Source organism: Chamaea fasciata, unplaced genomic scaffold (genome assembly GCF_029207755.1).
Source record: "Chamaea fasciata isolate MVZ Bird 193981 ecotype frontalis unplaced genomic scaffold, bChaFas1.0.hap1 SCAF_1, whole genome shotgun sequence".
Lineage (NCBI taxonomy): Eukaryota > Metazoa > Chordata > Aves > Passeriformes > Sylviidae > Chamaea > Chamaea fasciata.
In genome coordinates, this window is record NW_027094086.1 from 117,596,191 (window position 1) to 117,612,828 (window position 16,638).

Consider the following 16,638-nt stretch of genomic DNA (forward strand, 5'->3'; position numbering starts at 1 on the left):
AACTGCCCTACTCTGTTCTCCTGACCCGATGTGTATAATAACATAATTTCTAAGTCATCTCAGTTAGGTCCTATTCCAGACACAGAACATCTCTACCTGCTCTGCTTCCTTCATATGCCCTACATGAACATCAGATAATTTAGAAGCAATGGAGAATAAGTATCAGCTGATTAGAAAACTTACTCTGAGACACTGCACTGATTTTCAGAGGTAAGAGAACTCTAAGATGAATAAAAATGCTTACATTACTGCTTTTTTATTTACTCTCCGTATTGACAAAACAAGAAAGTTTTGCTAGTTCTGCAGATGAAAGGAAATTAAACTAATCGCTGCATTAGTGTTCTTTCATCATGGTCAGGCCAACACTGAAGAATTTATAATAACATGCCAATTTCATATTTCACAGTTCCAGTATGGTAAGCTGCTAAATACCCTCAGATCAAAAGGAATGCCCTCTTTGCAACTTCTGAAGAAAAATGGCAATGCATTTTATGTAGCAGAAATTATTCTAATATCCACTTTTATATTATCGAGACCAGTAACAGTTACTTGCATTATCTTTGGTATCTAAAATATATACAAAGCTGTATTTAAGAGTATCAGCACAGCAGAGCAAAACTGGCTGAGCTAGCAATAATTCAGGGGTTGACTGCCACTACCATTCAATCAGTATTATAGAACACCCCAATTTTCAAATTTTTGTCCTTCCCTAAGAAAATAATGTGTGCATGAGTAGGTGTCACCTTCTAGTTGTGCTTGATTAATAAAGTAATAGTATTAGCTCATTATAATTTTATTCTTACATTGTTCTTCACCATGCAGTCACCTTTTAGTATGTATTCAGCTATTTGTTAAATTACTCTTATGGAGTGTTTGAACATATGAATTCTTTCTAGTGTTCAAGCCAAAATTATAACCTCATGAAAACATTCATGTAGACATTCACAGAGACTGAAAGACTTTTGGTAGACACCGCATATGGAACAACTATGTAAAAATGGCTGTATTTAAACAGAAAATCAGCCTAATCCAAATGATATTAGTATGTATATGTCTGATTGATATAAAAGTGAAATAGAAAACACGAGTAAGCAGGAGTTTCAGTGTGAAAAAACACTATGCCTGCAGCAGAGTAGGACCTGGAAATCTCAAGGCAAATTAGTGGTGGAAATTGAGGAGAAAGATCAGGTAGAATCTGCTCTAGACTAAACTAGTCTATATTGAAACAGCCAATCAATAAGCAGACATTTTCTCATCACATCCAACTTCTAGAATATTATCAGTGACAAATCTGGAAAGAGAAATGGAAACAAATGTAATAGGGAACAACCTGTTACCACCGGATCATTAAAAAGGTATTGCAAATTATCCATACATATTCAAGAAAAGAACACATTACATGAAGTTTAGGAAGCTGTATTTTCTAGCAAGCCTTTTAAAATACTGATTCACATTTCTAACCTATGTTGCTTTTTTCCTGGAAGCAAAGATTCAAAATATCCAAAAATATATTTTAAATATAGAACTTATAAAATAAAATGCTGAAATTGCTTCAACTGTCCTTTCAACTCCCACACCACCACTACACCCCAACCTTAGCATGACAAGAGAACTTCTCAGGTCTCATTACCCCTCAGAACTCATTACAGACTGGACTATCCTACTTTTTTGTTGGAAAATGGGAAATGCAGAATGGTATGCTTTATGTGCCTTGAAGTCAACACATTTTTGCAGAGGCCAGGTTGATCGTTTGACCTATTTATTATATTCTTCAAACTCAACTGGCTAAACCATGCAAGCATTTTACCTAGTAATTCTAACAAGTGGACAAACGTCAAGAAAGATATTTTAAAAATTAAATTATTATTGAGGGGGTCCAGAAATGAATACTAAATTATTAGTCCAGAATTCTCAATAAGTATTGGAGACCTGTACTATTATATATATTTTTTTCTATCTTAAAAAGCAAATGATGATGGCTAGAAATCACAGTTGTTGCTTCAAACTGATGGAACTGCATTGTTAACAGTTCATCACTTACATGATGCTGTCCTCACAAACCAAATGAAAAACTCATATACTGGAAAAAAAAAAAAATCTATCCTCCTTCTTGGCAAAACATAACCCTCTCATTAAGAAGCTTACTTAAAATTAAACACACACATGTCTAGACACTTTAGGGTAATTTTTTTTATGTTTCAAATTTGTTGTCTGATTTTATGTTTTAGTTTTATGAAAGAGTTAAGTGCTATGAACTAACACCATGTAGATCAATGCAAGTGCTCATATGTACATAAGTACACATGCACGTACGTGAAACCATTTATTTAATTTCAGCTGAATTTGAACAAGATCTATTTCTACTAGGCTCACATAGTCAGGTCGTCTGGTAGAAGATAAAACATTCTGTTTATGCCCCCAACTTGGGGAAAATACATAACTGAACTCAACCGTAAATATTTTAAATATCACATTTAACATAGGCCTTGGGAAAGAAATCTTTCAAAAACCCCAGGATTTATCCAATCCTGTGCATGTGGAACTAGTTGGTAGCAAACAAGGAGACATCAGCTGCATTTTAAAATGGAAAAATCAACCAATGATAAACTGTGTCTGGCTGATGAAACTCAGTGAGAGAAAACACCTTCACTGACAGAATTGCAACACCAAGGATGATTATTTTTAGCAAGAGAAGCACACCACACATTTAGATTTCAGAATCTGTAAATGTGTTGCAGATACTGTTAGACCTACATTCCAACAGCAAAACTGAAACCATACTTACAGTAGGTATAAATCAAATCTTCATTAAAATGGTCCTCACATTCTACTTTCATCCAAACCTCTGTATATTAGATATATTTCTGAAATCACAAACTACACCATTTCTAATAATCGTATGTATCCTCAGTATTCATAAGGCAAACTGGAGGTCTTAACAGCAGGAATAAACATGTAATTTGTATTTTCCAGACATTTTATTAAGCTCAGGATGGTACAAATAGCACCAATAGCAAACAGCACTTCACAAAAATAGGAAACCAAACATAGGGCATCCCAAACTGCTAATAGCATCTGCACCACTTGAAAAGATGTGTTACACCGTGAGGATCAGAAGCTGCTACCATTGCCCCAAGCAGTAACAGCAAGGAAAGGAACCTCTGGCAGGGACTCCCTATAAGCTCTTTGCCCTCAAGAACCATTAGAGGTACTGGGAACTCCAACAAAACATGGTCAGGTCTAATTGAATGTCTGTGTAAATTGTATCCAAGCAGCCCAGTAGTCAATGTCAATGCACCAGAAGGCATCTTTATTGTGGCACTGGAACAAGCAGAACAACTGTTCTCAGTCCTTTTCAGTGACAACTGCCATGGTCAGCTTGCTCTGTAGCTGCACAAGTTGTTGTTTTAAACTATACGTGCTCCCTTTTATTTTCCACGGAGAAGAATGGTGTTATAGCAAATAAGAAAGGAAAGTACTTCCGGAAAATCAGACTGTAAACTTCATAACTCAAATTAATCATTCCAACAGTGTGGACACCACACTGAAAGAATTCTGAAACATCCAACATCTAACAGGACCACCATAAGCAACAAAAGCTGACTTCTACCAAGAAAAAAACATCCACAGCTTCCCTCTGCTCTGCCAAGACTGTTACCTCATTGTAGAAGGCTGATTTCCCTTCTGTAAACCCATGCTGAGTTTTTCCAACCTCTTTCTTGTGAGGCCACAGCTGGAGCATTCATCCCAGTTTGGGGTTTTGCAATACAAGAAACGTATGGACGTTTGTTGCGCTGGCTGTCCAGCACAAAGCCACAGAGATTCAAGGAACTGGAGCATCTTTTATATGAGGAGAGGCTGAGAGGGCTGGGACTGGTCAGCCTGGAGCAGAGGAGGCTAGGAGGGAATCTTGGGTGATCAAACACTGGAAGAGGTTACCCAGTTTGACTGTGGAGTCTCCACCCTTGGTAATATTTAACAGCCAACTAGACACAGACCTGGGCAACCTGCTCTGTCTGATCCTGCTTTTTGGGGTTAGATGATCTCCAGAGGTGCCTTCCAACCTAAATGACTGTATGTAAAAAAGAATTTTAGTAAAGTTGACATCTCCAGTCAAAAGAACTGAGCTATCTGGCTGAAAACAACAATTAATAATAATGTCATTGTAGATAAAAATCAGGTGTGATTTTGCACAGAAAGTTCAAAGCTGTATAAACAAAAGCTGATCTTTCTCCTATCCAAATACAGTCCAAAGTACCAAGGTAAGAAAATTAAGCTGCTGCTACTTCTCTACACACAGAGGACTCATCACATCAAACCAAATTTCCTTCAAAGCAGTGAGGTTTTTAGCAAATGTATTGTCTAAATTAGAAAGTATTTCTTCAACTATACAAGAAAGTAAGTTTAGCACAGAGTCATTGAAGTTAGAAGGGACCTCAGGAGGTCATCTGGTCCAAATCCCCTTGCTCATGCAGGGCCACTTACCATGGCTGGCTGCCCAGGGCCATGTCCAGATGGCTTTTGAGTAAAAAAAAAAGTCTCCAAAGCTGGAGACTCCACAATCTCTCTGGGCAACCTGTTCCCATGCTCAGTCACCCTTACAGTCAAAAACTGTTACCTGATGTTCTGACAGAGCCTCCTGTTTTTCATGTCTTTTCTCCTGTCACTGGGCACCAATGAAAATAGCCCATCTCCGGCCTCTTTGCACCTCTCCTCAGGCATTTATATGCCTTGATGAGATCTGCCCCAGCCTTCATTTCTCCAGACTAAACAGACCCAGCTCTCACAGCCTTTCTGTGTAGGAGAAATGCTCCATCACCTTAGTGGCCCTTTGTTTGACTCTTCAGCACATCCACGCCTCCCTTGCACTGAGGAACCCAGGACAGGACACAGCACTGCAGGCGTGGCCTCAGTAGCACCGAATGGAGGGGATGGCTCATCTCCCTCCAGCATAACTTATGTTATGATATAATCAAATATTATGTTTCTCTTTAGACTTTAAACCACTGTCCTTTCCAAAAAAAAAAAAAAAAAAAAAAAAAAAAAAAAAAAAAAAGCAGATGAGATTTCCATTATGCTTCCTGAATTCACTGGCACATTATGATAAAAATGTAATGCCTGACAATGGCAGTTTAAGTGGGAAAAACATAGGAACAGACTCATGGTTTAACTTTTTCAGCCTGTCTGTCCTCTCTCACCTCTTTTTGAAATGTTTTATATTCTAGAAAACATACATGGAAAATGGTTTTTTTTTCCTTCAGAAAGAAGCAAGACAAGATTATACCATAATACATTGCAGGATCAAAAGATATGAAATCCGCTTACCAAAACTGATTCTTGTAGGCCTGAGAAAAAACAGGATATAATCTGTTCTTAATTCTGGAGTATCCCAAAATTAATTAATTTCCGCCAGTTCAAGAAAATTTACCAAAGGAACAAATTGTCCATAACTTCTCCATTAAAGAGTCTTCTATTTGTTCTTAATTCCTCATGAGTCAAGTATATGAGAAAGACCAGGTTGAAAACAGAGTAAATGTAATAATCAGCAGCTCTCTTCCAAACTATGCACCCAAGGACAATTAACTCTTTCAAATCCAACAGTCACTTCTTTTCCCTTTCCTGATAATCTGATTTTTGTAGCAAAATGATTTTCATAATTTTAAAACTAAAGCTGATAGAATGAAGAACCATGTGAAAAGTGGAAAAGTAAGGACATGTATATGAAATGAAAATATCATCTATCTGAAAAAGAAGCAAAAATCTATGATCTGTGTGACAAAATTATGAGAACTATCAGTTGCAGTTCTAATAGCCAGAATTTTTTTCACACAGATGGAATCAAAAAGACAAACACGAAATTTGAAATTTATTGAGAAAGAGAAGTCTTGTTGGAAATATGGAATACCTATGAGAAGTTGCTATGCATCTGACCTCTTTTTATGCTCGTCCATAAACATTTCATTGGACTACATTAAAACAGGACAGAAAGCTACACGAGCTCCTCTTCCTAAGTAGCCGTATTATTTTATGCTCTTATGAATACTGTGAGTCAGCCATTAGACATAATGGGATTAGTGAGAGGATACAAAAGCTTCACATTCATGCTCTCAACAAGAAATGCAGAATTCTTGACTTCACAGAAGCATTAAATTGTCATTATCAGAGCTTTTCAATCAATGCAAAACAGCTCATACTTTACAACATTTGGCACTGGAGTCTTGAGTACCCAAAATTAGACATTTGCTTTGTGGACTGAAAAAGCCCAGTATAAGCTAAGGTTATCATCTGCAGCTCTGTTTTTAGAAGCATAATTACAACCTTCCTGCTGTTATAAAACAAGAAAATAAAAAGTGGTAATAAGCAGCACAACTCTTTCTGAAGAAACTGTCCAAGCTATTCCCTGTATTTTCCATGAATGCTTTGTTGTCAGTTTTTGCAACAGACTAACAGCTACACAATCAGTAACTATTTCAATTCATCTCAAAAAACAGGACCTACAATTACTATAATTTATTAAACATGGCAAAAACCACTACCTGGGCTACTTGCAATATTAAATGGCAATGAATGATGTACGTTTTCCCTTAGATCTCTTCACCAAACTACATCCATTTATTACTTAAATAAAGACAGTTCTATTTTGCAGAGACTGATAATGAAAGTAGGCAACGCTGTTGAAAGCCAGAGGCAATAATGGAAACAGTGAGACACTGTGTGTTATCACAGTTTAAATGCTGCATTTGTGTTGCCAACTCTGAAATTTACTGTTTTAACACACATTATAACAATCTACCACTAAGACTGAGAAAGTTGTTGAAAGTCTAAGCAGCTACATACCTCACACCTCGATGATCTTTGCAAATCTAGGGGCAGGATTAATTCATGTAGCTTCCAGAGTGCTTAGCTACTTTAGCTAGATCAAAGTTGCAGGAGCTATACCTACTATCTCTAATCCACTTACTGGAAAAACACACCCTTAATGCAAAAATCAACACAAGCAACTGTCCTTAATACTTATTTTCCTGCTGGAGCACCAGGTTAAGTCCAACATTCACTTTAGCTATCAGAAAAGACCTAATAACTTTAAAAGTATAAAAATTTAATGATAACTTTATTCTAATATGAGCATCTGAAAGGAAACTTTGTCAAATGTTTTGGAAAATCTAACCAGAGTGATCTACTGTGTCTACATGCTTTTTGACATCAAAGAACTCCAAGGGATTAATGAGCCCTTCATTTTATAAAAGCTGTATTGACTCTTCCCCAACATGACACATTTCTCCATGTTTCCTCTAATTTTCTTCTTCAAAACAGTTTCTACCCATTTTCACAGTACAGATGTCAGCCTGTCTGATCTGTAATTTCATCACCTTCCCTGGAAATCTCTTAAAACACTGGTACCACACTAACAACTTTGATAGTCAGTTTCAAGTGAGAGAATACACACAATTAGCAGTTTTGATACATCAGCTCTCGAGATCTTTCAGAGCTCTTCTTTCTGGTGTATTATTTTTCCAGTCTTTTGCCTTTTTTTGTGCACTATCTTCTGTCAGCATTTCACTTACAGATGAATTCTCCAATTAGTCTTTCATAAAGAAGCATTTCATGTGAAACCTTCATCTCTAAAGGTATATGGATGCAAAAACTAACTAAGTATTGTGGCTTTGCCTCTTTAGCTGGGGCTTTCTTTTAAACATTGACCAACTAGTGATCTTCCATAATGTTTGACTAACTTTTGTTTCTGCTTTTTCAGAAAAGAGGTTGCTGTCATTTTAAAATCTGTGCAGATAATTTTTGAAATTCTTCACTGTCAGTCTTCTTTTATTTCTTATTTAACCATGGCAGGGTTAAATGTGGATCCTGTCTTCCACATTTGCACATGACTTCAGCTATTTGGAAGATGCCTTATTTTCATGAGAATCTCCTCCGGTTTTTTTGTTCCCCCTACATGTTTTTTGATAAGTGGTACATATTTACTTCCCGCTCCCCAGGTGGTATCTTTAGTGTCTGTGATGTCTGTTCTTTTGACTACTTCTTTTATCTTTTTGTTCTGTTTTATGTAGTTACGCTCTCAAGTATAAAAGCAAGGAATAATAGCTTTTCAATCATCTGTGCAAAGCATTAAGTTCTCTTCTTCACAAACCCGATAATGCTAAGAGGAAAATTGTAACATGGAACACCCATGGAGCTCAACTTCAAAGTCATGGGCTCAAGAACAACATTCTGAACCAACTGGGCTCAGAACACAGCTGTCATGGTCTATGCCAGTCACATATTCCCCAGGAAAGGCACTATACAGACAAATCTGAATTTTCTTTGAATGCTCAATGCAAGTGGTGAGCAGATGTTATCATGTGACTTAAAATCATGTGACATACAAAGACTGAGATCTACTACAGGAGATTGGTGACATTGAACTCAGCCTCCGCTGAGACAAAATCAAAAACTGAATATTCAGGCCTGTGCACAAGTTGAAGCAACATGTTCACCCAGTTACAGGAGACAATTACCAGCACTAGATCCAGTATTTTTTGGTCACCCCAGAAGTTTGCAACCTCAAAGGACAACCTGGGGAAAGAAGGCTTCTCAGCTGAGTAACTCTGACACATTAGTAGGCTGAGTTGGAAGAGAAAAGTCTAGCTCTATTTGTTCTCTCAAGATACAAATCTACAATCGCTGCATGATGACTGTAATCCTCCTCACCATATTTGCACAGCAACCATAAGCAAGGACCTACATCAACAACAGGTAACCAATACAGATTTTATGAGCTAAGTGTAACTCAAAACAGATCTGCTAATCACACTTTCTTAGGCCCTGTGAAAGAGGCAATGATATACCCTTTGCTTCCTTCAGAATTATAAGGTTCAATCCAACACTACTCTACAACCAGTACAATGCCCCACAAAGAAGTGCTCCACTCAATTAATCTCTATTAATTCAAGATGAGTTTTAAAAGTGAAGAATATTTAAGATTTTGATGAGTAGCTGAAGTATGAGAGGATGACTAACATTTTACCAAAACCTTGACCATCAGTCCTTTTCAGACAGGCTTTTAATAAGCCCTATTAGTATCAGTCCAGTCTGTAACTCTACCAGATATAGTGTCAAACTATCTGCTTTCCAACAGGAGGGACATGTTCAAGTTCAAAATACAGGCTATCCTATTTAGTTTATGTCAATGCTGAAATTTCCAACTCTGTAACATGAAGTTAACTTCTGCATGATTGCACCTGCAATCTGCTGTATTGAGTCAGTAGCTGGAAAGAGCCAAAAATAAGGTAACTGGATTTAAGCTTATGACAGCACTGCACATTCCCAGTGATACGGTGTTTTCCAATTTAATAGTGTCACTCTATTTTAATATCTCTCATTTTCATTATCTCACAACCTCCACCACCAATAAACACAGACCCGCTTCCAAGTCCATCCCTAGGGTGTATATACAAAATCTAGTAGTCTTGTTTGATTTCATTTAAATCAAACACCAACACCGCATTTTGTAGACATTCCGAATTACAAAATCACCTCAAAATTAAAAAGAAATTTAAAAAACACCCCCAGAAACTGAGAAAAAAACCCCCAGAACTAGCAGCATTATCTAATTAGGATTTAATAACATCTAATCCTAATTCTTGTAGCAGCACTACTACTTTTTCACACAGGTACAATTATCTGCCTCTTCTGTGTTGGTTTTTCTCTTAGAAATAAATGCCTTCTTGCAAAGTTCAGAAAACCTTATCCTCAGCAGATGGGACTATTCATCCTCCACTAAGGGCAGAGACAGTCAAGTTCTCAATGGTATCTGGCTTTATTTGTATGGTCCTCTAGCATATCTTTGCAGTGCTATTATACTCATCACTGAATAATGCTGCAGACTTAGGGCAAGATAATTTATTTTTTTCTCTTGCCATAGTATAACTTTTAAGGTTTACTTACTGTTTCTCTTAAAGGTTATAAGACATTAAAAAAAACATGCAATGGTGTGGAAGAGGCACTTGCCTTAACTCCAAGCTTCAGTCTGCAGCACTGATCAGTGATGGGTGTGATGACACCAACAGAGTGCATGCTGAAGTATCACATAAAGGAAGCTGAAGTTCATGAACAAGAGGGAAAAATAAAACATTGTTAAACAGTGAAAAGATGGTAGGGTGAAAAATGCTCAGGAGCATGGAGAAGCTAAATAAAAATACACACCTTAAGCTTTTGCCTTCTTTTGCCTTTCTCAGAAATTCCTACCTGTATTTGATTTTTATTATCCTGAGAAGATACTCCAGCTCCTATAACATGGATAGGAGTGTTTTTCAACCCATGACTAGTACTAGCCTTGATCACTTAACAGCTCCTACATTAATATAGTAGTGAATGCAGACAATTTAAGAAAGCACTATGTGCTGTTTGTTTAAAGATAAAAACTCCAAGTGTCTACTGGTATGCTAATTTTTTATCATTTACCTCACTGTTTCTTCTAAAAACCCCATGTTACACCGAAGGTACTCTTTCGTTACCATGTGCCCCTGCAGTATTGCACTTATTTGCAATTATTTCAAGGTGGACTGACTGTCCTGCTGTTAAGGTCTTGCATCCTTTCTCACTTGACAGAGCAACGAGTCCCAGTGTAAACAAATTCTGAATAATTAAAATCTTGAATACTACTTTCCATGCTTATTATCATTTTATAGAAAAGACAGTATTTCTGACACAAAAGAATGCCTTCATTAGGTATAAATATCATAAACCTGAAACAATTACCCTTTGAGAATGCCATTCCATGTGCCACATTGAGAGGACACACAAGGTAGTAACAGCCTCTGCATTCATTTATGATATCAATCAAGGTTTGTTTTATAAACATTGAACTCTATTTTTGTTATCCACATGATTTCACATAGTACTTGACACACTGGAAGCACACAGTTACGTAATTCTGACCTATATTGAGGCCTAAGCCAGCAGAAAGAAAGACAAGTAGGTAATCCTTACTCTGACAGTGCATCTACCCTTTCTCAGTTCGGCATAAAGAACTCTCATTATTAGGCAATATTTTACACCCACATATTAATTAATCGTGACAAAAATATCCACAAGTCAAAACTAATGAGGTAAGATTTGTCCTTTTGAGGGCTCATTATATTAATATACACCAAAATCATACAACCCTGCCCCCCCTCCCCAGTCTATAAAACTGTCAGACTCTAAATATCTGCCACTGCAGCAAATACCAATATATGAACTAAACAGTGTCACATTTCTTTTCTCTCTTTGAGGAAAGGATGATACAGACGTCTCCCACTGTTTCACAATATGCTTTCAGAAAAAAGAGCATGGGAATATGTCTCCCATGGCTGACTTTATTTTCCAGCACGTCCTACAGATTTTAATTGCCTAAAATCTTTTGTCAAACTGAACAGAGTATTGGCAAAACCCAAATGTCACAAATCGAAAAAATCTCATTATTTTAACTTATAACTTTCACTTGATTAAAGCAACCTTGAATTTACTTATCTTCAATATAATTTAGAGCTAGAAGCACTATCACAGTCTTTGTTCGAAATTGAGTATTTTTATTTTAGGGACAAGAAGATGGGAAAACGTGCTTTTTTTTTTTGCCAGTAAAACAAAGTTCTATTACTTTTCCATGTATAAGTAAAGTATAGATTTCTCAAGTAGAGAAATATTCAAATCACGTATAGAGTATAAGATGTTTGTGGGAAAAAATATGTGAGAGAAAAAAAGCAAACCAAACTTAGATTGTAAAGATCACAAGTCACAAGTCACCTTTGTCTAAGTGATATTCAAACAGAAAATCTATTCCAGATTTAGAACTAAGATTTTAAGTACCTAGAATAGCTTAGTAACTAAAAAGCAGCATCACCACATCAGAACAAACTGCAGGTAGAGAGATCTCCATCAAGAAAACAGAACGTCTTTACATGTTGCAGCTGTAATCCCAACAGTCAGGCTTGTTTACATCCTAATTATAGTGATATCCTGCAAGCCACCACTAAGAGGATATACACGATCTTCTTGTAGCTGTGCTATCATTCCAACCAGATTTTGTTGTATTTAGCACCACTGTGTTCAGCACCACTGAACTACATAACTACATAAACTCTGCCTAAATTGCTAACTATCAATGAGTAGTTTTTTGACTTTGGTATAGATAGCATAATTCTAAAGCTACTTTTTCTTCAGAAAGTTGTTTACAAGATACATAGGAAACTGGGCTACTGGTTAATTTTTCTCTCGTTGTTTTGGGTTTTTTTTTTTCTGGCAAGTGACTCGATGCGGCCAAGTGAGGTTTCTTATTTTAGCACACAAAATAATTGCAAAACTATCATCATGTGAAAGAAAACATTAAATAAATGAATAAATAATCAATTACACTCTGTCAGATTACTTCAGTGAAAGTAAGGTGGACATTTCAAATCACACTCTTCTGGATCTTTTTTCCATATTTCAAATTAATGCAAAGCAGATGTAAATCAGTATTTATTGGTTTATTAGTTCTTCCTTCCTTTTTTCCTTGCAACATGTTTAATTTCCAGTCTCTAAAGACACAATTTATTTATTTACTGAAACATGATGTCTGAAGCTAACATTACAGCTGCTTACATGTGCAAAAATTGCTAATCAAATGACATCTGTAGGAAACATAGAGAAAAGGAAAATAAAAGAGCACGTGCAGAATTTTACATGCCAAAGTGCTTATGAAACTACAATACCTAAAAGCTTGACTGACATTTTTGTATTCTGTGTTGAGTCAAAGCCAAAATAAACCAAGGTTCACAAAGTGGAAAATGGAAAGTAGTAAGAGGTTTATAGATATATAGTAAGTTTCAAACCACTGAAAAACAGGTAAGTCAATACATCCTCTTCATGTTAAATTCTCTTGATTACAACCACTTTACCTTCTGAAGTGTATAAACACGTGATTGCATGCAGTATATTAATAATCTCTATGTTTTACTCTGTATGAAAACACTACCAATTGCTGTACATTCATGGGAATAACTTTCAAGCACAAGTAATGAAGCATGAAATAGGAAGCCACAGGTTAAAATTACTTTTGAAACAGGAATGGCACAGTATATTACATATATATTTAAAAAGTCTTTCAAGCAGACAGTATAAGACAACCACAAAAAACTACTCACCATTTCATATGCTGTTACAATCTTTTTCAAGACCTCTGGAACAATCCCTTGGAGCTCCATAGCTGGATACTGATCACTGAGATTCACTACCACCAAGGGTGTATTATCAGGCCCAACCAAGTGCATAGACACTGCCAAAATGCACTGCATAAGATTTGCTACAGGAGAGAGGCCACATAATTCTTTGAATGAAACTACTGCATTCTGCAAAAAGGAAAGAAAGAGTTTCCTCTACAGTTAAATATGAAATTTAAAATCTTGTTATTTCAGGATAAAATACTTTACTGTTATACTTGAGCTACAATTACCACAGCTTTTCCCTGAAGAACTGGCATTTTTGAAACCAACCAATATTACACATGCATTTTACAAAAATGGTAAAAATTCAAGGAATGCAGTACATGCCACGGGGGAAAAAAAATTATTTAGAAAAAGTATATCTCCTCTCTATCATGGCTAAAATTACCTCTGGAAATAAACAGGTTCTAAAACATAGTGGTTATATATTTTGAAAAAAATTTAGATATTTTTTAAATGCCACCAAGAGAAAAAAAATATTAGATGCTGAATGTCCCAGTTAAGCGAAGTGAAGTAGAAGGAGGAATTCAGCACATTTGTAACTTTAAACACACCTGAACTACACTCCAGGTGTGCTGTGGATCTCTGGGCTCCCATTTGGTGTGATTCACAAACCCAGCATTCCACAATTGATGTATTCCTATCATAGAGTCACACTTAGGTGAATTTTTTAAGGTACTTTAACCTAAATACTGGTTCTGTACCTTTCCCTAAGATTTCTTACAGTCACATTTTATATCCAGTATGGTAGAATATAAAGCCGTAAGTTTAAACTTGAAGAAAGTTTACAGCGTTGGAAATACAGTGTGATTCCAAATAGCCACTGACATTCCATGATGGGAACACTGTCAGCACTGTACAGAATTTAGGATTTTTGTACCAATTGGGAACTGATGATCTATGGCAGATCTGGAGTTTGTGTTCCTGTAGGAAATAAAAACACAACTATGGTATATTTAAGTTACAAACGTGCTCAGTGCTCCTTTCTCTCATGTTGCACCCAGGCAGAGCATCTGGTACAAATTTTCATTTTAATCCAAATCACTTTTCGTCATGCTGGCATGGTAAGACTCATTTATGGACATGTCTCCTAGAAAGACATAATTCCAACCTTAACTCAAACAGGAATCAAATGTGAAATACTTTGCTGTCCCCGTATCAGACAAAATACCAAAGCAGATTTCCAAATATGTATGTACAGCATATCCATGCAAAATTATGTGAACACTAAAATGCACCTACACAGTCACTTAGAGTGTACTTTTAGTAAATGTCCAGGAAACAGAAGCTTCTTTTATCAACTGATGTACACTTCATGACACAATAATTACACAGCTCAAGAGACAGACATTGGGAAATCCATTCAAACAGATTTTGCTTGAGATAAGTACCATGGATAAGCCATTATGAACAACCATTTTACATTTTACAAAGAGGTTAACGAGGACCCAGGGATTGTATATATTCATTAATGACAGGCAGGACAGGATTAACATGTACTACTATTATAAATCTTGCCCATGGACTTTCAACTCTATATCCAGAGACTATTCTTCATACTGTTAAGTAATGTAAACATGTAACATAACATCCAGTTCAATCACCCATATTATATTTTTATCAGTGAATAATACAGAACAAGTTATGAAGCTATGACATCAGCTTTTATCATGGTAATATAGGAAGAAAAGAAGCAAAAAAGGCTACTCGTACAGATTTAGAGAAACTATTAAACCTGCTGCTGCACATTTTTTTTTCCTCTAATTCCATCTTACATTAAAAAAATCAAACTAACCAACTTTGCCCTTTATAATCTGGCTTCTGAGGATATTATGAGGATATAATGGTCATAAAAACCATTACAATTTATAACACAAAATTTCAGTAATATAGAAATTAAACAAATCTCCCATTCCATGACATAAATTGATACTTATTTTAATTGAGTTGTTTATTTGCTTTCATTCGCTGTAAAAACTTACACAGAGTTTAAATGGTGCACATTTTATAATCCGTTAGCAAAGTTAAGAAAAACTTATCTTCCCTCATGGGCCTAAAACAACTTCTTGATAGTGTTTTGAGGTAATGATAAATATAGTTGATAGTACATCTTTCAAACTGACAGAATGCATAAAATACCTTTTAATATCTCATGTTCAAAGAAACCCCACTGCAGAATCTGTTTTTGATTATATCATTATACAGTGCATACTGCAGCATGTACCTTCATGAGTTTAATGTAGCTACACAAAATTCTACATTTTCACTGCTTCCTCAACTCAGTTCTTCCTTGCAAACTATCTTAAAATACAGTATTCTTCATATAACAGAATTCTAGCCTTCAATAGGCTAACTACAGGTAAAGTCCATTTTACGTGCAGCCTGTAGTTTGAAACACTTATGAGTCAAAGTATCATCCCCATATTTTTTTAATTATCTTTTAAAAGAGCAAATTTATATACGAAGTGGGAAAGCTGCATAATTATGTACTAATTTCTTCCTTCATATAAAATTAGCTTTAAAAGTGTATTACTATAAGAATTTCTTTAATATAAGATTACTCATGAAAGAAATTCATACACGCTGATGTGCCTTTAAAATCCAGAATCATGTTTCAGATGTTTCCTTTAATCCCTTTTCCCTTAAAACTGGGTAACACCAAGAGGATTTGATAGGTCTCTCCATTTGAAATTACGATTCTCAATTTTGTTCATCGCTGGTAGTACTCCATCAGAAGTTCATACATAAATTAATAAATAAATAAAGCTTTTTTTAACGGAATGTAACTCAATTTTATTACATTTCTAAAAGGAGTTATTTACCTGGAATCTCCACGTAACACTTTTTGAAGTGAGATCTCTTGGCTTCCACAAAACAAAGCACCTCAGACTGCACTTTTCCCCTAAATTCAATGTGTTTACTAACATGAAATTTAAAGTAGGACGACTTCCTCTAGCAAATGCCTTCTAATACCTTAGTGCTAATGCCATGTATTTCTAACACAACTAGGAAGAATCATGGAAAGCAAATGGAGCTTTCTTTAACGTACTGCCTTTGATTTGGGACTAAAGAAAAAACATAACTTTGGTGAAACTGCTAAACATTCTTAGATGTACAAGTAAGTTCTCTGATAAGCATTAAAGCCTCCCTTTTCAATCTGTTGTATATTCTTCCCACATTTCTACTTAATTTTTTTAAACTAAAACATTGCCATACTTTCTTCTACTGTATTTCTAATATTCCTTCAAAGACATAGGATGAGTCAACAGGGTTGAGTCCTAGAACTGGAGTCGTATTTCCAGTTCGCATTGAACAAAATACGCATGTGCATTCATCAGTAGACAGTTCACCTAAAAGACTGCTCTGACATGATCCATTCTTAGAGCTGTTCAGAATTAGACTC

At 35.9% G+C, this 16,638-nt stretch overlaps 1 protein-coding gene across 1 annotated transcript in view; it reads right to left on the reverse strand.

Annotated features, from left to right (window-relative positions):
* Positions 1-16,638, reverse strand: part of PLCL2 (phospholipase C like 2) — a 100,177-nt gene that overhangs the window by 26,412 nt on the left and 57,127 nt on the right. Inside the window, exon 4 of the mRNA XM_066194801.1 lies at positions 13,158-13,361. Coding sequence (XP_066050898.1) covers positions 13,158-13,361 — 204 coding nt within the window. The remainder of the gene's footprint in view (positions 1-13,157; positions 13,362-16,638) is intronic.